This window comes from Cotesia glomerata, linkage group LG2, assembly GCF_020080835.1.
Source record: "Cotesia glomerata isolate CgM1 linkage group LG2, MPM_Cglom_v2.3, whole genome shotgun sequence".
Taxonomy (NCBI): Eukaryota; Metazoa; Arthropoda; class Insecta; order Hymenoptera; family Braconidae; genus Cotesia; species Cotesia glomerata.
The window spans coordinates 17480687-17506069 of record NC_058159.1 but is presented as its reverse complement, the minus strand read 5'-3'; the positions used below and the strand labels follow the sequence as shown (position 1 = coordinate 17506069).

At 37.4% G+C, this 25383-nt stretch overlaps 1 protein-coding gene across 1 annotated transcript in view; it reads left to right on the top strand.

Moving 5' to 3' along the window:
* Positions 1-21163, top strand: part of LOC123259029 (ATPase family AAA domain-containing protein 2-like) — a 42620-nt gene extending 21457 nt beyond the window's left edge. The window contains exons 3-6 of the mRNA XM_044719289.1: positions 8990-9171; positions 9246-9432; positions 20737-20922; positions 20989-21163. Coding sequence (XP_044575224.1) covers positions 8990-9171; positions 9246-9432; positions 20737-20922; positions 20989-21135 — 702 coding nt within the window. The 3' untranslated portion in view covers positions 21136-21163. The remainder of the gene's footprint in view (positions 1-8989; positions 9172-9245; positions 9433-20736; positions 20923-20988) is intronic.
* The last annotated feature ends 4220 nt before the right edge of the window (positions 21164-25383 follow it).

The following is a 25383-nucleotide window of genomic DNA, read 5'->3' as shown; positions in this document are numbered from 1 at the left end:
TATTATTATTATTATTATTATTATTATTATTATTATTATTATTATTGTGTTATTAAATGCTCAGGGGGGTTGTCCCCGGAGTCCGATTCTCCGAGGGCCCAGCCTGAGCTCCATCCATTACTGCTGGACCACTCCGCACAACAAGGCGGTTAGTGATCACAGCAGGCCAAAGTCATTTTCCTAAGTAGACGGAGGGAACCTAGTATGACAGCCTTCTGCATCCTGACCGCCAAGAATTCAGCTTTTGATGAGCAAGCTGGAACTCTGGCAAGTGAGGATACAAAAGACTGTTTCATCCCTCCGAGGACGCCAACAATCAGGACGACGAGCTTGACACGGTAACCTGGGTAAAGTTTGCCAATTTCAAACAGGAGATCCTGATATATCTGTCTTTTGTGCTCTTCTTTGGCTGAGATGTTGTATTCAGCCGGGGCCGAGAACTCAATGACATAAATGTCACGAGTAGCCTTGTCGAAGAGCACAATATCAGGTTTGTTGTGATCTATCCGCCGAGTTGTTGCAAACGGCATGTTCCAATAAATTTTGCAACTGTCATTCTCAACAACCTGGGGAATATCTCCTGGCAGATAAGGCAGCACCGGTGTCACGTCAATACCGTAGCGGTGACGAAGATAGTAGTACAGTACTCTCAGGGCAGCATTGTGACGCTGGATGTATGCACCTCTCGCCAGCACAGGACATGCTGACAAAATGTGCATAAGCGTCTCCGGATGTTGTTTACACGCCCTGCAGGTCGTGTCCGGGAGCTGCACCTGGAGCACCCTGCTACGGTACTCTAGAGTGTTAATGACACCATCTTGGCAAGCAAATATGAACCCTTCAGTCTCGGACATCAGGCCAGCTGACTTTAAGAAGGAAAACGTCAGCTGGGTGGACAAGCCATGATCACGCACGTGTTTAAAGAACACGCTGTGCATAGACTTGTCCATCAGTTTGCCTAGGAGTAGTTTTTCCTCGGCGTTCCTGATGGCGCTCTTGAATTCCTCCTTTCGGAGTTCCATAAGAGCGTTTATTTCTCCAAGACCAAGGGTTCTTGCCGCATATATTGCTGCCTTATATAAGAACGACCCCTTATGCGCATTCTCATGTTTATGAACAATTTGCATAAGAAAGTCATCCTCATCTGCAGTGAAATTGACAACTTCGTGTGTTAAACCCAGGACTAAACGATCGTGAAGCCGCTCCAAGCTCTGCAAACCTCTCCCTCCGATCGACCGGGAGAGGTATAATCTGGCGACTGATGAATTGGGGTGCATGCTCCGGTTCATGTTGATAGTCTTACGGGTTCTGATGTCGAGATCTCGCAGATCCTTTCGGGCCCATTTTAAGACACCGAAAGAGTATAGTAAGACTGGGACAGCGAGCATATTAGAAGCGGAGACTTTATTTTTACCGGAAAGTTCGGAGGACCAAATTTTCCGGAGTCTCCTAACATACTCGCTACGGAGAGTTGCTTGGACTTCGGAGACCGCATGCATGCGGTGCTCTTCCATTCCTAGATATCTATACAACTCTCCGGCGTCTAATTGTCTTAAAACGCTCCCATCTACCAACTCGACATCATCACCCGTAACAGAGCACTTACCCCTCGCCAGATGTACGACCGCACACTTGTCCAACCCAAAAGACATTCCGACATCCCGCGTGTACTCTGCTACGATGTTAAGGGCCGCCTGTAGATGATCTTCATCAGCACTATAAAGCTTCAGGTCATCCATATAAAGCAGATGGGTAATCGAGTATTTTCGATCACCCGGAGGCCCCACAGAGTACCCACGAGTTTTACGGAGAGCAACAGATATAGGCAGCAGTGAGATGCAAAACAGCAGAGGGCTTAAGGAATCACCTTGGAAGACCCCTCGTTTGTACTCTACAACTCCGGTTATGTGCAATGCGTTTCCACTTCCAATGTGAAAACGCGTTCGCCAGAGCTGCATTGTACGCCGAATGCATTCCACTATTTCAGGATTGACCCCCAGGCATTTGAGGAGATATAAAATCAACTCATGAGAAGTTGAGTCAAATGCCTTGCGATAGTCGATCCAGGCCATTGACAGGTTGCGTTGATAGTAGATCGCATCTTGTGTGACACATCGATCAACTATCAAGTTCTCTTTGCAACCTGACAGGCCTCTTTTGCTGCCACGCTGTTCATATATCTGTTGCCATACAGGTTCTATCTCATGCAAAATACGGTTGTTTAAAATTTTTGTAAAAATTTTATAAACCGCATTCAAGCAGGTGATAGGCCTGTAATTCTTTGGGTCAGACAAGTCACCTTTTTTGGTATCAGTACGGTTCGCCCTTCCACGAGCCAGTCTGGAATCGGTTCGTCAGCTCTAATGTACGATGTAAATATACGGGCCAGATGGAGGTGGGTAGAAGTAAACTTCTTCCACCAAAAGACATTTATGCCATCTGGTCCCGGGGCAGCCCAATTTTGCTGCCATTTAGAGCTGAACGAACTTCATTCACACTGACTGCAGGGCTCTCTTCATCAGCATTCTGTCTACGGTGTTCCCGACAGAATGCTTTAAAGTCGTGCAGAGCTGGAGTATTGGCGTTCACGTTTGGTTGATCTCCATACAACTCAGTCCAAAACGCTTCCACCCGTTCAGGTGTTGGATAATTCCCGGTAACATCGGTCTTTGGTGTCAGAAACCGTGAAGGGCTGGATCGAAACAACGAGTTGTCGACCAACCGCTTCAGCCTTTTCTCTAGGGACGTTTTGGCAGTCACTAAAGCCCGCAATTTATTGAGAGACTCTTCCTTGATGACAAGAAGAGTACTCTTATTCAGTGTGTGATGACGCCACCGAAGTTCAGCAGCAATGCGTCGAATTCGGGGCGTGTATGCTCTTTGAGTTGTTTCAAACTCAATCACACACTGAATGCGGGAGACCTGTTTCCGGGATCTGTCAATTTTGAGTCCAAGTTGTGAGATGCGCTGTCTCAACCTTGCCTCGATCGAGAGACAATGTCTCTCTCTCGGAAAAGCCGAAACTGCTGCACCATACACAACCTGGCTCAAAGTGAGCAGGGTGGAATCCTCCAGGATGTTTGCACGGAGATCTTCATTTACCGCTTCTAGCTGTTGTTGGGAGTAAGTTATCTTTTTAGATATACTTACTTGCCGTCCTATAAAGGGATTGTTGTCATCCAAGGAGGAACGGCGTCGCTCTTGGTGTAATTGCGCCGGAAAGGAAAGTCTATTAGACTGCCTTCTATCCGGCACAAGCGATCTTCTATTACGCCGAAGATAAGCGGCATAATTACGCAGGTGTTTAGGCGTAAAATGCTCTAGCTCCGGATGCATATCACTCCAAAGAGTGTGCATCCGGGCCATATAACCGCTCACCCCCGGCTCGCTACGTTGGTAGCACACCAAGAGGTCGACTCGTAGTTCCTCCGTCCACTTAAAGAAAGTCCTTAAAGCGCCAGGGTCGTCATCGTTCATCGGGTCCGGCGTGCTCCTCCCACCTGATGAATGGTCCTCATCCGAAAAGGACCGGTTGTGGGGAGCACTTCTGAGATTCTTCTTCTTATTCTTCTTCTGAGACACTTCTTCTTCTTATTATTATTATTATTATTATTATTATTGTGTTATTAAATGCTCAGGGGGGTTGTCCCCGGAGTCCGATTCTCCGAGGGCCCAGCCTGAGCTCCATCCATTACTGCTGTACCACTCCGCACAACAAGGCGGTTAGTGATCACAGCAGGCCAAAGTCATTTTCCTAAGTAGACGGAGGGAACCTAGTATGACAGCCTTCTGCATCCTGACCGCCAAGAATTCAGCTTTTGATGAGCAAGCTGGAACTCTGGCAAGTGAGGATACAAAAGACTGTTTCATCCCTCCGAGGACGCCAACAATCAGGACGACGAGCTTGACACGGTAACCTGGGTAAAGTTTGCCAATTTCAAACAGGAGATCCTGATATATCTGTCTTTTGTGCTCTTCTTTGGCTGAGATGTTGTATTCAGCCGGGGCCGAGAACTCAATGACATAAATGTCACAAGTAGCCTTGTCGACGAGCACAATATCAGGTTTGTTGTGATCGATCCGCCGAGTTGTTGCAAACGGCATGTTCCAATAAATTTTGCAACTGTCATTCTCAACAACCTGGGGAATATCTCCTGGCAGATAAGGCAGCAGCGGTGTCACGTCAATACCGTAGCGGTGACGAAGGTAGTAGTACAGTACTCTCAGGGCAGCGTTGTGACGCTGGATATATGCACCTCTCGCCAGCACAGGACATGCTGACAAAAGGTGCATGAGCGTCTCCGGGTGTTGTTTACACATCCTACATGACGTGTCCAGAAGCTGCACCTGGAGCACCTTGCTACGGTATTCTAGAGTGTTAATGACACCATCTTGGCAAGCAAATATGAACCCTTCAGTCTCGGACATCAGGCCAGCTGACTTTAAGAAGGAAAACGTCAGCTGGGTGGACAAGCCATGATCACGCACGTGTTTGAAGAACACGCTGTGCATGGACTTGTCCATCAGTTCGCCTAGGAGTAGTTTTTCCTCGGCGTTCCTGATGGCGCTCTTGAATTCCTCCTTTCGGAGTTCCATAAGAGCGTTTATTTCTCCAAGACCAAGGGTTCTTGCTGCATATATAGCTGCCTTATACAAGAACGACCCCTTATGCGCATTCTCATGTTTATGAACAATTTGCATAAGAAAGTCATCCTCGTCTGCAGTGAAATTGACAACTTCGTGTGTTAAACCCAGGACCAAACGATCATGCAGCCGCTCCAAACTCTGCAGACCTCTCCCACCGATGGACCGGGAGAGGTATAATCTGGCGACTGATGAATTGGGGTGCATGCTCCGGTTCATGTTGATAGTCTTACGGGTTCTGATGTCAAGATCTCGTAGATCCTTTCGGGCCCATTTCAAGACACCGAAAGAGTATAGTAAGACTGGGACAGCGAGCGTGTTAGTAGCGGAGACTTTATTTTTACCGGAAAGTTCGGAGGACCAAATTTTCCGGAGTCTCCTAACATACTCGCTACGGAGAGTTGCTTGGACTTCGGAGACCGCATGCATGCGGTGCTCTTCCATTCCTAGATATCTATACAACTCTCCGGCGTCTAATTGTCTTAAAACGCTCCCATCTACCAACTCGACATCATCATCCGTAACAGAGCACTTACCCCTCGCCAGATGTACGACCGCACACTTGTCCAACCCAAAAGACATTCCGACATCCCGCGTGTACTCTGCTACGATGTTAAGAGCCGCCTGTAGATGATCTTCATCAGCACTATAAAGCTTCAGGTCATCCATATAAAGCAGATGGGTAATCGAGTATTTTCGATCACCCGGAGGCCCCACAGAGTACCCACGAGTTTTACGGTGAGCAACAGATATAGGCAGCAATGAGATGCAAAACAGCAGAGGGCTTAAGGAATCACCTTGGAAGACCCCTCGTTTGTACTCTACAACTCCGGTTATGTGCAATGCGTTTCCACTTCCAATGTGAAAACGCGTTCGCCAGAGCTGCATTGTACGCCGAATGCATTCCACTATTTCAGGATTGACCCCCAGGCATTTGAGGAGATATAGAATCAACTCATGAGAAGTTGAGTCAAATGCCTTGCGATAGTCGATCCAGGCCATTGACAGGTTGCGTTGATAGTAGATCGCATCTTGTGTGACACATCGATCAACTATCAAGTTCTCTTTGCAACCTGACAGGCCTCTTTTGCTGCCACGCTGTTCATATATCTGTTGCCATACAGGTTCTATCTCATGCAAAATACGGTTGTTTAAAATTTTTGTAAAAATTTTATAAACCGCATTCAAGCAGGTGATAGGCCTGTAATTCTTTGGGTCAGACAAGTCACCTTTTTTTGGTATCAGTACGGTTCGCCCTTCCACGAGCCAGTCTGGAATCGGTTCGTCAGCTCTAATGTACGATGTAAATATACGGGCCAGATGGAGGTGGGTAGAAGTAAACTTCTTCCACCAAAAGACATTTATGCCATCTGGTCCCGGGGCAGCCCAATTTTTGCTGCCATTTAGAGCTGAACGAACTTCATTCACACTGACTGCAGGGCTCTCTTCATCAGCATTCTGTCTACGGTGTTCCCGACAGAATGCTTTAAAGTCGTGCAGAGCTGGAGTATTGGCGTTCACGTTTGGTTGATCTCCATACAACTCAGTCCAAAAAGCTTCCACCCGCTCAGGTGTTGGATAATTTCCGGTAACATCGGTCTTTGGTGTCAGAAAGCGTGAAGGGCTGGATCGAAACAACGAGTTGTCGACCAACCGCTTCAGCCTTTTCTCTAGTGACTTTTTGGCAGTCACTAAAGCCCGCAATTTATTGAGAGACTCTTCCTTGATGACAAGAAGAGTACTTTTATTCAGTGTGTGATGACGCCACCGAAGTTCAGCAGCAATGCGCCGAATTCGGGGCGTGTATGCTCTTTGAGTTGTTTCAAACTCAATCACACACTGAATGCGGGAGACCTGTTTCCGGGATCTGTCAATTTTGAGTCCAAGTTGTGAGATGCGCTGTCTCAACCTTGCCTCGATTGAGAGACAATGTCTCTCTCTCGGAAAAGCCGAAACTGCTGCACCATACACAACCTGGCTCACAGTGAGCAGGGTGGAATCCTCTAGGATGTTTGCACGGAGATCTTCATTTACCGCTTCTAGCTGTTGTTGGGAGTAAGTTATCTTTTTAGATATACTTACTTGCCGTCTTATAAAGGGATTGTTGTCATCCAAGGAGGAACGGCGTTGCTCTTGGTGTAATTGCGCTGGAAAGGAAAGTCTATTAGACTGCCTTCTATCCGGCACAAGCGATCTTCTATTACGCCGAAGATAAGCGGCATAATTACGCAGGTGTTTAGGCGTAAAATGCTCTAGCTCCGGATGCATATCACTCCAAAGAGTGTGCATCCGGGCCATATAACCGCTCACCCCCGGCTCGCTACGTTGGTAGCACACCAAGAGGTCGACTCGTAGTTCCTCCGTCCACTTAAAGAAAGTCCTTAAAGCGCCAGGGTCGTCATCGTTCATCGGGTCCGGCGTGCTCCTCCCACCTGATGAATGGTCCTCATCCGAAAAGGACCGGTTGTGGGGAGCACTTCTGATTATTATTATTATTATTATTATTATTATTATTATTATTATTATTATTATTATTATTATTATTATTATCATCATCAAATATAGACACTGTACTCGCAGCGCGCGCGTTATGTTATTACTATTATCACTATTATTACTATGTATCTACTATACTTTATAAAATCATTGTATTATTAAAGCTTGCCATAAGGCATTAGCCTTGGCATAATAAATAAATTAATTAATTAATAATACTTATTTCTAGGACGATTTCTGAGGTTAAGTTCTAAGATGAGTCAAATCTGTCGATTACACGGAAAGAAGAATAACCCATTGTACATCCTCGTATAGTATACTCCGTGGTATTTGTAGTGAAAAAAAATTTCATACTATAGTCAATATCCTTCAAAGTATACTAAATTATTTTTGGACTGTACTCAGTGAAGTCTCCGATTTAATCGATTAATTATTCTGGTTATATCGCGTAAAACTTCACGGGATATAATCTGAAAAATTTTTTCGTGTAAATTAAATTATACTCTGTTGAAATTTGGATTATGCCCACGGTGACTCCGCCAATTTTTTTTCTAACGCCTGCGCACTTAGCATTATCATATCTATTATGTATTTTAAATATTAGGTTAGTCAAATATTGTTTTAAATAATTATTACATACATCAAAAACATTTAAGGAGCATTAAAGCACAATTTTTCCGATAATTTGGGGTTAAAAAATTTTTTTTTCTTTTCTTAGACTCTTCGAACTTAAAAATGTTAGGCTAAAAAAAAAATATTTTTACATATCAAAATATATAAATAGTCACACACTCATATAATTCACTGATTATATTTTAATTAATGTCCAATATGCTAATTAACTATAACTCACAAATTATAAACAGCACTTTACGCGCAGGCCCTAGAAAAAAAAATGGCGGAGTCACCGTGGGCATAATCCAAATTTCAACCGAGTATAATTTAATTTACACGAAATAATCTTTCAGATTATATCCCGTGAAGTTTTACGCGATATAACCAGAAAAATTAATCGATTAAATCGGAGACTTCACTGAGTACAGTCCAAAAATAATTTAGTATACTTTGAAGGATATTGACTATAATCTGAAATTTTTTTTCACTACAAATACTACGGAGTATACTATACGAGGATGTACAGTGGGTTATTGTTCTTTCCGTGTGGTTTAGAAATGAAAGCAATTCAAAAATTTTCAAAAATCGCAGAAATTTTCACTTTTACCGTATTTCTGCGCAATAAATGCGATATCCTATCGAATTTCTGTAAATTGCATTTGAAAGCTTATTAAGCAAGCTTTAATTTGCATGTTTGTATATTTTTTTAAATTAAATAGTTTAGGAATAACAGAAATTTGAATTCTTTAAAATCCTTAAAAATTTGCAATTTTACTGTTTCTTTGTGAAATAACTAATGGGTGCGATAACTTGTAAAATTTTCGTAAATTGCATCTGAAAGCTTAATTTATAAACTTCAATTTGCATACCTCACTATCAGTCTAGGCCAAAAATTATCTACTTTCTCAGACAGATTTAATGAAATTTTACTTTTGCATTTGTTTTGATGTAATTGTTTTATTGTAACAGACCTTGAATATTATTATTAATATTATTTTATAAAAAATATGTTATTTTTATTCGAGAAATCTACTTCCATTTCGGCTGCCGAGTGGTCTTTTTCTTTTTATATACAATTCTAGTAGTTTTTTTCTATTCATTATGAAATCTACTTCTATTTCGGCTGCCGAACGGCCGTTTTTTAACTTTTGGGAGGAGTATAATTGAATATTAGAGGTGTGCACAATCATTAAGTATTGCATGATTTCATTTAACGAAAATTACACATTTGCAGGTTGAAAAACAAGATTTTATAAAAGCACAGAAAAATATTATTCCCGCATCGTATCGAGTAAAATTAGTAGTTGTCAAGTGCTTGTCAAATACAATTGTTCCTCTATTACAAGATGTTTTTTCTTTTATTTTAAATTTAATACATACGACTTCTCCTCCAGAAATGCTTGTTCTGAGAAATACGTAAGTATTAAATAAGCATTAATAATAACCTATAAAAATGTGCGATAATCACTGTGTGATTTTTTCTTCATTAGCCAAAATTTATCAATTTCTAAATGTATCAATTGTCCGAGGATTTTAATCTGTGGTCTAGATAATAGTCATACCCATCATTTAGCTCCAGCAGTCTTGCATGAATTTGAACATTTACCATGCCATGTACTAGATGTTATTACTCTTTTTGAAGAAACTGGGAAAGCAGTTGAAGAAATAATAATACAAGTAAGAATAATTAATCTTTAACGCAGTCAAGTTTTTCAATACTTTCGAGAACTTAACTTTTCATATACAATGTAGCTACACTGTCAAAGGCACTTACTTAACATTTCTTGGGAACATACAGATTATTTCTTCAATCACTCTACGTAGATAAATAAAAAAGTTTAATTTGTGATTAATATAGTTTCGAAGATATAAGATTCCAAAGATTGAGTTTTTGAGATTTTCACATATTACACCACACATGACACCGAAAATATTACTAACATATTTGATTTGAATCTAGAAATTTATCTTACGATTGTAATAATACTCTAGTCACAAAAATTAAGGGATATAAAAAAAATTCCAAAATTTTAGGTGATTTTCAACAAGTTGTAACTCCGAGAAAAATGGTCAGAAAAAAAAAGCAAATTGTAGCTTCAAGTGTCTAGTTTTCAGACATGATCATGAAAATTTTTTGTCATGTCAAGGTCTGGAGAAATCCTAAGAAAACTACCGAAAAAAAATTAGAAAAACGGTAGACCCTGAAAGCCATCCCTGCAACTTCCCGCTAATTCCATACCTAGGTACTTAAAATTGCACCAATGATGTTTTTGAGCTCTCCGAGCTCAAAAATACAATTTATGTGTTATTTTGAGCTCTCCGAGCTTAAAGAGATAGCTTTTCTATGCTTTTGAGTTCTTCGACCTCAAAAGTCTGATAGAAGTTTCATAGAACAATATTTTTTGAATTTTCAAACCGCAATAACTTTTGAATAAAACAACCGATTTTCACGCGATTGGCGGCATTCGAAGTAGTTTTTTTAGCCTCATAAAGAATCTTTAAGTTTGAATTGATAAAAATAGGACATTTGGAGTAATTTGTAACGGGGTGGTTAGCCTTGTCCAATTGGTCACCCCTTTCCTCTTTGAAAAGGGCGCCACTGGGATTTTATACTCGGTGTCCCAGAAACCGGGGAGCATGAGAAGGAAAGATCGGGTCGTGAGAAGTTGAGAAAGGCTGTAAAAGTAATGCTGAGAAACAATTATTAACAATTAACAATTCAATTATTTATTTAATATAAACAATTTAATTCTAACAAAATTTCTTAAAATATTGCCCTTAAAATTAACCTATCAATCACTAAATTTGAAAACCTCTCACCTACGCAGGCACTTGCCAAAACTTACAACTAAATATCATTAAATTCTTTTAAACATAGATCATTACGCATCTATCTTCTTAATTTCTTAACTCAACATAGACCATTACGCATCTATCTTCTTAATTTCCTAATTCACTTTTAGACCATTACGCATCTATCTTCAATTTCTTAACTCAACATAGACCATTACGCATCTATCTTCAATTTCTTAACTCAACATAGACCATTACGCATCTATCTTCAATTTCTAATTCAATCATAGACCATTACGCATCTATCTTTAATTTCCTAATTCAATCATAGACCATTACGCATCTAGATTCTTAATTTCTTAATTTAATCATAGACCATTACGCATCTAGATTCTTAATTTCTTAAACCCTCGTCCAACTGACGGAATAACAAACAACATATTTTACCCAATAAAAACTTCTTAATTATTCAATTATCTGAACTAATTTCACATAAACAACCTCGTCTACCTGACGGAATACCATATAATACCATAATTACCTAACTTCCATATAAAATCGTCCACCGACGCTAACTTCATTCTATAGAGTTCTCTACTTTATTCATACATCTTAATTACCAATAAAACTGAATCTCAAAACTTCGCATTTTCCAAAATTACCAAAATTACGCCTAACAATTACTTAACACAAAATTCCGACCTTCGATTTTAATTCTTAATCCTCCTTAAATAAATTCTAAGCGATATTTCTTAATTAAATTCTGTCTCGAAAATTCCTAACTAAAATTAATTTATTATAGCCAACAGGCCTATAATAAATTACTAATAAATTCTTTACCAATAAATTAACAATTTATCCATTAAATATAAAAGTTCAGCGACAAAACTAACTACTTGACCTTGACAATAAAAACTAAAGTACGAATTCGTTAATATAAAAATGACCGCTTAAGAAATTAAATTTAATTATTTCAGCCTCTTAATTAAATCAATAATCAAATCTGGTCTACAATAATCGAAAATACCTGGAGACTCAATTATTGTTTTATTCAACGACGACTGATACTCCGATCCAACTTGGCGGGCTTAGCTGCTTGGCGTCTTGTCGTCTTGAACCAGGGTGCAGCAGGGTTGTCCAATTCCAAAAATGCCCCGATAACTTCCTCTGCAGTTGCTCTTTATTCTCGACGTCCAAATTTGCACTCTATTGACTTAAACTGATCTCAACAAGGTCACTGATTCACAAGGGCAAAAGGCCACTGGCCTCCAACTCCGACTCTCGAACTTTTCTATTGTTATGCCCCGCTTTATTTTATGGGGACTGTAGTGGGGACTTTCGATTAGCACGCCCGGTGACAAGTCGAAACTACTTGTCAAAAATCGAAAGGTAAGGGAAAGCCCTGACCTACCGTACGTTAATTAAGTGGTCGATAATGACCCCGGGAAGTTCGATTTCCCCTGTTACAAATTCTGAAGAACCACTTTTTTTTATTTTCTTTCGTTCACGATATCTTTCGAACGAATCAACCGATTTTCACCGGAGTAGCGGCGATCGACCTTGTTTTTTAAGCTTAAGAGCGGATTAGTTTTTGGAGTTGATCGATAAAGCCGTTTAATAATTATTCCAAAAAAACCAATTTCAAAAAAAATTTTTTTCTTAGTTTTTTTGAGATTTTTCAAAATTTCTCAAAATCTATCGGACACACACACACACACACACATACACACACACACACACGCACACACACACACACACACGGGGGTCATCAGGAATCTTCCTGGGGCCTTAAAACGTCGAGATCTGATGAAAGCTCGATTTTTGCAAAACGGGGTAAAAACAATAACTTCCCGATTTTTGAAAATCTTCGATTTTCTTAGCGGGAAGTTAAAAATTTTTCCAAGTTTTTTCTCGTCTAACAAAAGGTCTACGGGCTTAAAAAAATTCTTTTCCATTGTTTCTTTACAAAGCTCTTTTAGAATATTTAATACCCTTTAATTTGACGTAATCAAAAAGCCTCTACGATGATTTGCCGCCGAGTTATTGTCAAAAAAAGTTCTTTTTGACTTTGATAATCAATAACTCTGGAAATAATGATCGTATAGGAAATCTAAGGAAGATTTTGAAAAATACACGATATTCTCTATGAGAAACTGTAAACAGCTTTTGAAAAAAAAAATATTTTTTTGAATTGAAAACTCGGACTGAAAGAAAGATAAAAATTCGCATAATTAAGGATATTTGGATAACTTGGTATAACTTTGGATAAAATGGATAAACGAAGGATATCGTCAGTAATTTTTGAACCTCAAAGTGTTCCCTAAAATCCCTCAAAAATTCAAAGCGCTGCGATTTTTGTTTCATAGTGCCCCGAAGCTTCAAATTCTTTGTTTTCGCAAAAATCACCATTTGAGCAATTGTGAGATTTTTATTCATTTTTTCAATGAAAAAAATTCTTAACTTCCCGCTAAGAAAATCAAAGATTTTCAAAAATCGGGAAGTTATTGCTTTATTGTTTTACCCCGTTTTGCAAAAATCGAGTTTTTATCAGATCTCGACGTTTTAAGGTCTTAGGAAGCTTCCCTGACTATCCCCGCGATGGTGTCTGTATGTCTGTGTGTGCGTGTGCGTGTGTGTGTGTGTGTGTGTGTGTGTGTGTGCGTGTGTGTATGTATGTAAACCTCTCATAACTTTCGAACGGCTTGACCGATTGCATCGTAGTTGGCGCCATTCGAAAGGGCTCGACTAAACTTAGATTTTGAATACAGTTTGGTCAGATTCGGACCAGTAGATTTTGAGAAATCTAAAAAAAACTACGAAAAAAAATTTTTTTAAATGTTTTTTTTGGATAACTTTTAAACGGCTCGACCGATCAATTCCAAAAACTAATCAGCTCTTAACATCGAAAAACCATGTCGATCACTACCAAGCTAGTCAGAATCGGTTGATTCGTTCGTGAGTTATCGTTGACGAAAAAAATCGAGAAAAAGTGTTTTTTTTCGAATTACACCGAAATTTCCGGTCTGAAAAATTTGTCATTGAAAGTATATTAAAAAATTAGGAAAACGGTTGACCCTGAAGGTCATCCCTGCAACTTCCCGCTACTTTCGTAATTAAGTGCTCAAAATTGCAATTGTTACGTTTTTGAGCTATTCGAGCTCAAAAATATAATTGTCGAGTAGTTTTGTGCTCTCCGAGCTCAAAAGTCTAATAGAAGTTTAATAAAACACTATTTTTTGAATTTTCAAACCGCAATTACTTTTGAAAGAATGAACCGATTTTCACGCAGTTGGCGGCATTCGACGCAGTTTTTCAAATTCTATGATATATTTCTAAAAACAAATTGATCAGACCGAAAGTTTTGGTGTAATTCGAAAAAAACACTTATTCTCGATTTTTTTCGTCAACGATAACTCACGAACGAATCAACCGATTCTGACTGGCTTGGTCGTGATCGACATGGTTTTTTGATGTTAAGAGCTGATTATTTTTTGTAATTGATCGGTCGAGCCGTTTGAAAGTTATTCAAAAAAAAAACTACATTGGAAAAAATTTTTTTTCGCAGTTTTTTTAAGATTTCTCAAAATCTATCAGTTCGAATCGGTCCAACTTGTATTTAAAATCTAAGTTTAGTCAAACCCTTTCGAATGGCACCAACTGCGATCAAATCGGTCGAGCCGTTCAAAAGTTATTAGAGGTTTACATACACACACACACACACACACACACACACACACACACACACACACACATACATACAGACACCATCGCGGGAATAGTCAGGGAAGCTTCCTAGGACCTCAAAACGTCGAGATCTGATGAAAACTCGATTTTCAAAAAACGGGGTAAAAACGATAACCACGATTTTTGAAGATTTTCAATTTTCTTAGCGGGAAGTTAAAAATTTGAAAAACTGCGTTAAATGCTGCCAACCTCGTGAAAATCGGTTCATTCATTCAAAAGTTATTACGGTTTAAAAATTAAAAAAATAGTGTTTAATTAAACTTCTATCAGACTTTTGAACTCGGAGAGCTCAAAATCACACGAAAATTATATTTTTGAATTCAAAGAGCTCAAAAACGAAATAAGTCTAATTTTGAGCGCTTAAATACAAAAGTAGCGGGAAGTTGCAGGGATGGCCTTCAGGGTCAACCGTTTTCCTAATTTTTTTTTTTGTGGACCTGTGTAATCAATAACAAATGCACACTACCTTATGATTGTTCATTAGTGAATATTTATTTCTTTCTCATCCGCTGGCCCTTTATTTCAATTATTTTAAAATTTTAAATAATTATCTACTTTTATTTCTTAAACTAATGTGAAATAATGGGAATACATTCAACTTTAAATTACCTCATCTAGTTTTTTCAGTAATTATTTATTTCTTATGTATCATTTGGCACTTTATTTTTATTATTTTAAAATTAAAAATTAAAAATAGTTATCTATAAATCATCAACGGTTACCATGGCAACAGTAGCTATGGCAACGGTGACTATGACAACGGTTACTGTGTCAATGGTAAGCATCGCAACTATAACCATGACAACGGTCTTTTCTTTTATGAGCGGGGGGAGGGTCAATAAGCGAAAGTTCATTTTGTATAGGATTTTGATCAAATCAGTTCTTAGAGGGCGTCTACATCCCGAAAAAAGGTACTATGTTAAATTTGAAGTCAATCGTTCGGATAGTTTTAGAGAATTCGTGATGAGTCAGTGGTAAATCGCTTATATATAGATTACGTACAATTGTGACTTTCTACTGATGTTAAACAATGATTTTTACAGTTATGTCCATATTACGTACAATAATGACTTCCCGGGAATAAATGATCAGATATGAACAGGCATGAGTCTTTATGTCTGATCAGATATAAAAAATGACCGGGTCTGATCAGACCTGTCTGACTTGATCAAATCCAAAAAAAAAAAGTGATGCCTGTGGGGATTCAAACCGTAGACATCGCGCTCTCAAGACTGATACTTTAGCTCTTGACTAAATGACTTATCTTTACTTTGAGGTATCTTTCAAACTACAAATAATTTAAATTTTATACATGACTTATCCTTTGCAACATAGATATCGTCATGGCGACCCCAGGAACCCAACACTATCTCAAGATTTATTTTAGTATTATATGTAATATTTAATTTGTTTACTTAGTTATCTTTGTTTAAAGTGTGTTTTATTATTTTTGTTATTCGTGTGACGCACCCGGCGAATTGGGTATGTTATGCCGGCTGAACCGGCGCAGGAGGGCATTAAAGAGCCGAAATTTATTGTTTATTTATATCTTTTGTCATTGTTTTTTTTTAATGGTTAACTAAAGACCATATATAGGTATAAACCTATATGAAATTTGGAATTTTGCCGATAAAATCCGACGAAGGAAAATTATTTTGCCCCGCGCATATCGTTTTTTGGGCATAACGAGGATTGTTTATTACAATTATTGTTACGTAATTATTATTTATGTTTAATTTTGGCATGCGCTAAATGTCCGCCAGGATAGGCTCGAATTTTGAAGAATCCAGAATCGTAAGAATTGGACTGGAGAACGCCGTGTAAATTATTTTCGTGCGCCGTAGGATGGCTGTAAGAACGCCAAAATTATTATAAGTCCCCGGGCAAAAATTAGTGAGGGAAATAATTTTGTGCAAAATTAATTATTGAAAATGAAATTTCGAAATTAAAAACTTAGAATTAATTGACGTTTTTCGAGCTTCCAAACCTGGCGATAGGTGTCTAAAACGATCTTTCCGTTTCGTTGCAAGTGACTTTTGGAAAAATGATAAAGTCCCAAATTTATCGCGGAAAAGGGATCCAGTACCACTGAGACGATTTTCCCTGTGGAGGCTATCCAGAAGGGAAAAACGCTAAGGAACTCAAGTTACCCAGAGTACGACTGTACCAAGGTAAGTGGAGCTCATCTCTTAAGGGTATTACGGACTCCCCGTTCTCCGACCTTCTGTCAGGGTCCGGCAAGTGATCATAGTCGAGTAGGAGGGATCGAGCTGGAGGCTATCCTCTCGATCCTTGGGGACGGCGATTAGGAGGTCGAGGAAGTCGGCTAGATACCTCGACTTCGGGGACCTGGGTGGCAGCACCGCGGGAGAAGGGAGTTGGAGACTATCCTCTCGTTTCTCCGGGGGAATCCCGAGTAGGAAATTGACCCACTAGCGCCGCGAACTGGAGAACGCGATTTTTGGAAACCCCCAGACGGTCGGTAAAACAGAAATTGACCACACCAAAAAGGCGGTAAGGTGGATTTCCACTGTACCATCGGTCGGTATAACAAAAAGTAATCGTATTAGAAAGTCGTAAGTAGATTCCTGTTTTATCATCAGCAGATAAAACAGAAAAAAAACCCGGGAAGCGCGGATTTGGACGAATGAGTGTGTCTACCATTTTGTAAAGGTGATAGAAGGTTTTTTTTTTCACCACGATGTTTAATTATTGTTACTAAATGAAAGATTTCTATTGTTTCTTCTATTACGTTTTGTTATGGTTTATTTAGACAATCCCCTTTCTGACCCTGGACATCGGCGAGCTCTAAATTCGAGCCAGGGATTTATTGATATTGTCTAGTACGGTCTATTCTAGGATTTTTGGATCATGGAAACTGGACTCAGGTTAATTTAGGTAAAATTAGATAATAAAAGGGGCTAAAATCCCTTTTATCAAAAATTTTACTCGTTACACCTTATAGATAATGGAGTTAACTATACCTAATTTATTAATTATTAATAATTAATTATATATATTAAATTGATTTACTCGGAACGGCTATGTATTTTTTTTCGCTCCATTAAAATATAGTTCTATGTACAGTAAAAAAAATCTGGAAAATAGTTGACCTTAAAGGCCATCCCTGCAACTTCCCGCCCATTCCATACTTAAACGCTTGAAATTGCACTTATGACGTTTCTGAGCTCTTCGAGCTCAAAAATACAATTTATGTATTATTTTGAGCTCTCCGAGTTCTAAGAAATAGCTTTTGTATGCTTTTGAGCTCTTCGAGCTCAAAAGGCTGATAGAAGTTTAATAAAACAGTATTTTTTGAATTTTCAAACTGTAATAATTTCTAAATGAATGAATCGATTTTCACGCGGTTGGCACTATTCCATGCAATTTTTCAGAATCTATGATATACTTTTGAACACAAACTGATCGAACCGTAAATCTTAGAGAAATTTGAAAAATTCACTTTTTCCGAATTTTTTCGACAACGATAACTCACGAACCAATCAACTGATTTTCACGTTATTGGTGGTGATTGACGTGATTTTTTGGGCTCTAATAATTATTTCATTTCGTCAAAAATGATCCAAAAAGAAATCTCGAAGTTATGTGAAAAAAACACTTTTTTCGAAATTTTTCGTTTTCGATAACTCTCGAATGAATCAACCGATTTTAATAAGACTAGTGGCAATCAACGTGATTTTTTAAGCTTAAGAGCTGATTAGTTTTTGAAATTGATCGGTGAAGCCGTTTAGAAGTTATTCCAAGAAAACGATTTTTTGAAAATTTTATTTTTGAGTTTTCTCAAAATCTAGCGAACCGAATCGATTCGAATTTTCACGAAATTTAATGGCAATGATACTCTTTGGAACGCCACCTATTTCGATCCGATCAGCCCAGCCGTTCAAAAGTTATAAGAGGTTTACATACATACACACACACACACTCACATACATACATACAGCCGCACGGACACCATCGCGGGAATAGTCAGGGAAGCTTCCTAGGACCTCAAAACGTCGAGATCTGATGAAAACTAGATTTTCGAAAAACGGGGTAAAAACAATAACTTCCCGATTTTTGAAAATTTTCAATTTTCTTAGCGGGAAGTTAAAAATTTCTTTAAGGTTTATTCCAGAATTATAATTTTATTGTTTTTTTTTTCATTTTGAAGTTTTTAACTTCCGCTAAGAAAATCGAAGATTTTCAAAAATCAGGAAGTTATTGGTTTTATCCAGTTTTGCAAAAATCGAGTTTTCATCAGATATCGACGTTTAAAGGTCATTGGAAGATTTTCCACTACCCCCGCGATGTTGTCACTATGTCTGTCTGTATGTATGTATGTATGTATGTATGTATGTATGTATGTATGTATGTATGTATGTATGTGTGTGTATGTGTGTAAGTATGTGAACCGATTATAACTTTTGAACGATTTGACCGATTTCATCGCGGTTGATGCCATTCGAAAGGGGTTGGCCAAACGTCCTGTAAAAAGAGATTTCCTTTGAATTTGAACCGATTCGGACCGATAGATTTTGAGAAATTTGGAGAATTCTTAAAAAAACTGAGAAAAAAATCTTTTTTCAATGTGGTTTTTTTGCTATAACTTTTAAACGGCTTTATCGATCAATTCTAAAAACTTAACAGTTTTTAACCTCAAAAAACCACGTCGATCGCCACCGGTCTGGTCAAAATCGGTTGATTCGTTCGAGAGATATCGTGAACGAAAGAAAACCGAAAAAAATGTTTTTTCGGAGTTACTCCGAAATTTCTAGTTTGACCAATTTAAACTTAAAATTCTTTATGAGGCTTAAAAAACTGCGTAGAATGCCGCCAACCGCGAGAAAATCGGTTCATTCATTCAAAAGTTATTGCGGTTTGAAAATTCAAAAAATAGTGTTCTATGAAATTTCTATCAGACTTCTATCAGAGCTCAAAAGCATAGAAAAGGTATCTTTTTCAGCTCGGAGAACTCAAAACAACGTATCGATTGTATTTTTGAACTCGAAGAGCTCAAAAACTTCATAGCTGCAATTTTAAGCGCCCAGGTATTAACGGAATTAGCGGGAAGTTGCAGGAATGGCGTTTAGGGTCAACCGTTTTCCTAATTTTTTTCAATAATTTTAATTGATTTTAATTTCTTAGTATAATATATCTATAGATATATGATTTACATAGAGCGAATTTTTGTAATTTTTTCCAATGAATATTTTTAAATAGAGATATAATTATTTACTTGAGATGAGCGTGAATATTGATTTTAAATTAACAATATTATAAATATTAATATTAAGATTACTAAAATATCACAAGTTCATTAATTAATAATTAACACATTAATTAATCTTAATAACGCGACACTAATTTTGAGGAGCTGTGAGCTGGATAATGAACGCGATAGTAAGAACGAACGCTAACTGAGGCTTTTGCAGTCATAGGAGAAAATTATAAAAAAAGGGGATTATAAGATTATGCGCATACCTGGTATTTTGGTGATGATATCACCTCAGCCAGGTATGACAAAACTGAAAATGCTTGTTAAATTGATACATGATGAGTCATATAGATTCTTGAAATATTGATAAATGGTGTCTTAATCCCCTATGACTGCAGAGTGTAATTATTAAGTATTATACAATGAAAAAATAACAGAATTTATAAATATGAAATAACCGGCATGAGAGGTCTGCAAGAGTTTAAATTATGATTGATTATTATTTAATAGGATATTAATAAATAAATATTGCGAGAGACAAAAAAATATGTACCTGAATTTCCAATTGTGGTTAAATACCCTTGATTGGACGATCACGTTGATTAATTGCAAAGATTGCACTGAATAACTTTATAATTTTAGGTAATGTACTGCGTACCTGTAGCTAGCCACCGCGAGTAGAGTAGTTGTGGCGGTTAGCGCGCAGCCAACTACTAGCTTCAAGAGTATGACTCTCAAAGTGCGCGTCAGTCACAGCACCTCTGGTGAGGTAGAGTGCGGAGTTATCAAGGGTTTTGGCGTGAACCCTTGATATTTACGCCACAGAACGTAATACATTATACATCATAAGTTGTAACCACGACATCTTACAAAAGTCATGATTTACATCATTATTATGTAGAAATTACATCACAAGTTTTAACGTCTCATTTAGGTCATAAGGAAGGACAGTTTTATATCAAACTTACGTCAAAATATCATGACGTTCGCGCGACTTATAAACGACGTCATATTAAGGTCATGTGTTCACTAGGGCATCCCCTAGGAGGTCTCGTTAGATTAATTTTCTACTTGAAAATGGTTCAATTTCTCTGTGCTAAAAATGATAAGCCTACTTTTCACGATAACATGCTTAACAATAATTTTCTTTTACATAGGTTTAAATTAAATTCATAGTTACTTAATTCAATAGTAACTTAATATTTATAGTTACATAATTTGTTTTTCAGAAAGTCAAAAGTGCTAAGCATACACTTCCATCTCTTCTCTACGTACCAGATATTCTTTTGTGGTGGAATTTAGTGGATCAAATCTGTCGAAATATTTTCATCTCCCTCATGAAGGGACAAAATCGATCAGTTAAAATGCTTGTATTGATTACGATCACTTCTGACATCATAAACATCCCACACGAGGTTATTTCCATATTTTTGTTTCATTTTAAGAGCATCAATAATGATAATCATACAAAAATTAATCAGATTTTAGAATTATTTGATCAACGACGAGGGGAAGTAGTTGAGATTCAATATCCTAACAGTGTTCAACGATTAAAATATTTCAAGCAACTTTTTTTCGAAAAAAATGCTACATCAAGTGTTACGTCAAGCCAAACTTCATTTGGTTAGTACATGAGTCATATTTGATTAAATAAGAACAAGAATTGTTCAAAAATAGACGAAATTGATTATTTACTGCCCATACAGGAGCTCTTAGAGTTTAATGAAGGGTTATTCGTGAACCAGCAGTGGAAACCCGAACTTTGTCGTATTTATATTGGATTATGCTTAGGTACTCCGCTTTGGACATTGCGATGATTACCAGATTTTGAATCCAGACTGGATAACCTAGCCTTAGCCATTCAATGGTGACCCAAGTTTGAATCGAGACTAATTGATCTTACCTCGGTCATTTGATGATTGCTCAAGCTTGGGCTAAAATTGAGTAACCTAATCTCTACCATTCAATGGCAACCATAAGCTTGGGCCAAGACTGGGTAGTCTAGCTTTCAAAAGCGTTATTAGTAGGGCTAGGAAGTTGGCGTTTTTTATTTATTCAAATTTCAGGTTAAACATATGAATGCTCATTTAAACAACTGCGAAAGTCCTGGCCCTAGTTATTAGATTTTGATTTTTGTGGTACCACAAGACGCAGTCTTCAACAAAAGTCTATCTTTATCATTATTTTAACTAATGACTATCTATTTTTAACAGATTAATTCAGCCCTCTTGCAAAGTTTTATCTTTTTTTTCATAAGGGTCAATTAACTCGAGGTTAGATTCTGAATACCTATTCGGAATAACAATAAGTAACTAAATTCTAAAAATATTTTATCAACGACTTTTTTTAATAAATCTGACAGTATTGGTTAAACAGTAAGTCCCTGGTCAGGCTACGTTACTTCCTGGCCAGATACCTAAAGACTCTTTACGCCAGAAATCTTTCTAGACGCCACCAAGAGAAACACAAGATAGAAGAGAGCTCGGCCTCTTGGAACCAAGCCTCTTTTTGTCGCAGATCACTCTCAGAGTGTGGGATAGTTCGCTATTTGGTCACTTAATATTAATCTCAATGAAGAGCAGGATTAGTGTGATTGGAGCAAGACTAGGTTACATGAATTAATAAAATCAAATTAACAAAGACAAAATTTGTTGTATAAATTACGCACAACAGATTTTGAAACGGTATGTCGTTTCGTTCTTTGGTCGCCCCTATGAATTTGTTTAGGGCGCCACTGGAATTTTAAACTCGGTTTCCAGAACCGGACCCGAGTATGGAGTAGGTCTACAGGGTCGTGTGAGATTGCTAGGAAGGAATAAAAAATTTTAATCAGAGCAATTCATTTTCAAAATTATTTAATTCACCAATCCGTTTTATAGTAATAATTCCCCTTAAACAATAATTAACACTTTACTAAAACTTATTCCCGACTGTGTTCCCGACCCGGGCGTCTACGCAGCGGTTTCCTATCAAAATACTATCCCCGACAGTACCCCCTTAATGAGCGTCTATATTGCGGTATCTAACTTATTCCCGTTGTACCCCCAACCTGGGCGTCTATACAACGGTTTCTAAGTGACTGCCTAGGAAACAGAGGAGGACACCATGAATACCTAGACAGCACTGTACTCACACGCACTTACTCAATTTTATTTCCCAAATCTAACACACTAATTTTTCCACTTATTTACTAATTTTCCAATTCTATTTTCCAATCATTATTTTCCTAAATTCTAATTTATTGCCCTTGTCTTTATATTACAACAATCAATATTTAATTGTAAGAGTTCTTTATAACTGCGATTAATCGGTTAAAAAAATGACGACAGAGGTCTTAATAATCTGCCGACATAATGTTTGTCCCGTCTGAGAATTTTGTAAATTAATTTTCTTAAATTATTTTGTCGGAATTATTTAGTAAGAATTTATAAATTCATTATACTTAATTTATTTTGTCTAAATTATTTAATTTAATTTAGTTTGGAAATCTATAATTTTATTTGAATTTATTTTAATTTATTTTTAGGATAAACTGAGATTCTTATTTTCGACCCTGAAAATCTTTACTCTAAGTTTTAGCGCGTGACAAGATGGCTAACTCTCTCAAGATCGTGAATTTTTGTGATAAATTTTTGAGTCACACTTTACAAATTAATTAATTTTCAATTTTAAGCAACTTTTACATTAAATAATTTAATTAAACGATTTATCAACTATTCCCTGATTCTAATTTCAGCTTTTATTTTAAACAATTTACTAAAATTTGCATTGAAAAATTTATTGAATTATTTACTGATTTTAAATTAATTCTAATTCCAAATAATTTACAAAAATTTTTATTGAAATATTTACTGATTCTAATTTACGCTGAATTAAACGAATTTACTCAAAACCCAATTATCAGAGATCAATTTTATCCTGACCTTAAAATTCTGAATTATAAATTCATTATACTTAATTTATTTTGTCTAAATTATTTAATTTAATTTAGTTTGGAAATCTATAATTTTATTTGAATTTATTTTAATTTAATTTTAGGATAAACTGAGATTCTTATTTATAAGCCATTTATTAGCCATAATTTATAGCTAAATTTGTCATTAAAGACAAATTTGGGAACTGGGGAAATAAAGGATAAAGGGGGGAGGAGGGACCTTACTCAGTAGGAATTTTTCGGTAACCGAAAAAATAATTCAGACAGCCCAGACCGGGACTCGAACCCGGATCACCTGAAATTATTCCTAGTATTATTAATTAATAATTTATCCCTAATCTAATGATTGTGACAGAGCACGAAATGTCGGTGACCTTCAGCCGACAGAACGGCCTGGCTGATACCGCATACCCGAGAAATTATTAAGACCTGATAGTAGTACCTGGAGTTATGCTAATTGTTATTCGTCCCCTCGAAGATCTGCTGCTCCTTGTCTCGGATACTGGTGTAATTTTTCCTCTGTGGAGTAAACTTTGTCGCTGGCAAAACCTTGGTCACCGTTTCTCATTCGTCTCGATAATGATTTTTCCTGTAACCACAAATCAGCATTTAGTATTTATCAAAATTTATAACTAATTTAAGCAAGCTGGCAATACAGGCCTAGCAGGCAATTAAATTATTAAAATTTTATCGCTTCATTCCAAGTTGGTCGAGCGGATTACAAATAATTACCTTAGTTGAATTTTATGTTTACGTGTTGTCCAGTCAAGCTGCTCAGTTACAATGAATTTTATCAAATTAGTTGTTCGTTTATCTCTTCCTCTGCTCTCCTCACTTCCACTACGCCGGCTCCTCCATATTGGGGTCTTACTTACTAACTTCAAACAAAATTAACCAAAATTAACCAAAAGAACTTAGGAGGAGATTTTCAAGGCCTTGCCTCTTCGAAAGATTTTATCGACTCCAAATGGCGGCATACAACAAAGTCTATTTTATTGATTATGAATTATTTAATTGTACTGAATTTACTACCATAAAATGAATGACCAACTTAGCAAACGGAATATAAAAAACTTACGTCACGGTTCCTGGCGATGACATCTTTCTCAGTAGGAAGGCTCTCCATGAACATTCCAATGATATAGTACGATGGTCTTCATTGACAAATTAAAACTTATTTTCTGCTTATTTATTTGCTTGCAGACCAACGACTGACTCAACTAACTAACTAATCTAACGGAGCCAATCTCGTCTTCGCTAATACAACTGGCTCAATCTAGTTGATAATTTGCCCCCTGGCTTCTTTGGAAACCCACCTGGTGGTACGCTCGAAGATTGACTGCCTGCTCACCACCTGCTTTCTTAGTCTTATTCTAAACTCTCCACCAAATGACTGACAGTACCACTAAGTGCCTGAAAATTAAACTGATGAAAGTCGGTACACAAGGTATCTCCACGAGAACGAGTATATTCAAAATGGGCTGTCACATTGGACAAACTTGAGCATACTTGAGCTTACAATCTTCAGCGAGGCTTGGTTAGAAAGCTTAGACCAGAGTTTAACAACGTTGGGCGAAGATTGATTAGTGCGATTTTAAATTGCCATAGTGACAATTGTTGAATAAAATATTTAGTGCATAGTATTGTACTTAGATATTCCTTATCTGGTGAGGGCAATTATATTAGCCCACATCTCTGAGCCACATGACTCGAGTTTATGGGTCGCTACATCCAACTGCCTGACGTTTTTTAAAAAATAGAATCATAACACTATTAAGCAAGTCATATTAAAAACTTAAACCGAGATACTGGTGCTTGAATGGAAAAGGATCATTTTGTCTTCGATTTTATCTTTAATATCTCAGCGAGAAATGCTCGTATCGAGGTTTTAAAAAAAAAAACAAACTGAAGCTGAATAAACAAGTAATCCAGTCCATATAGA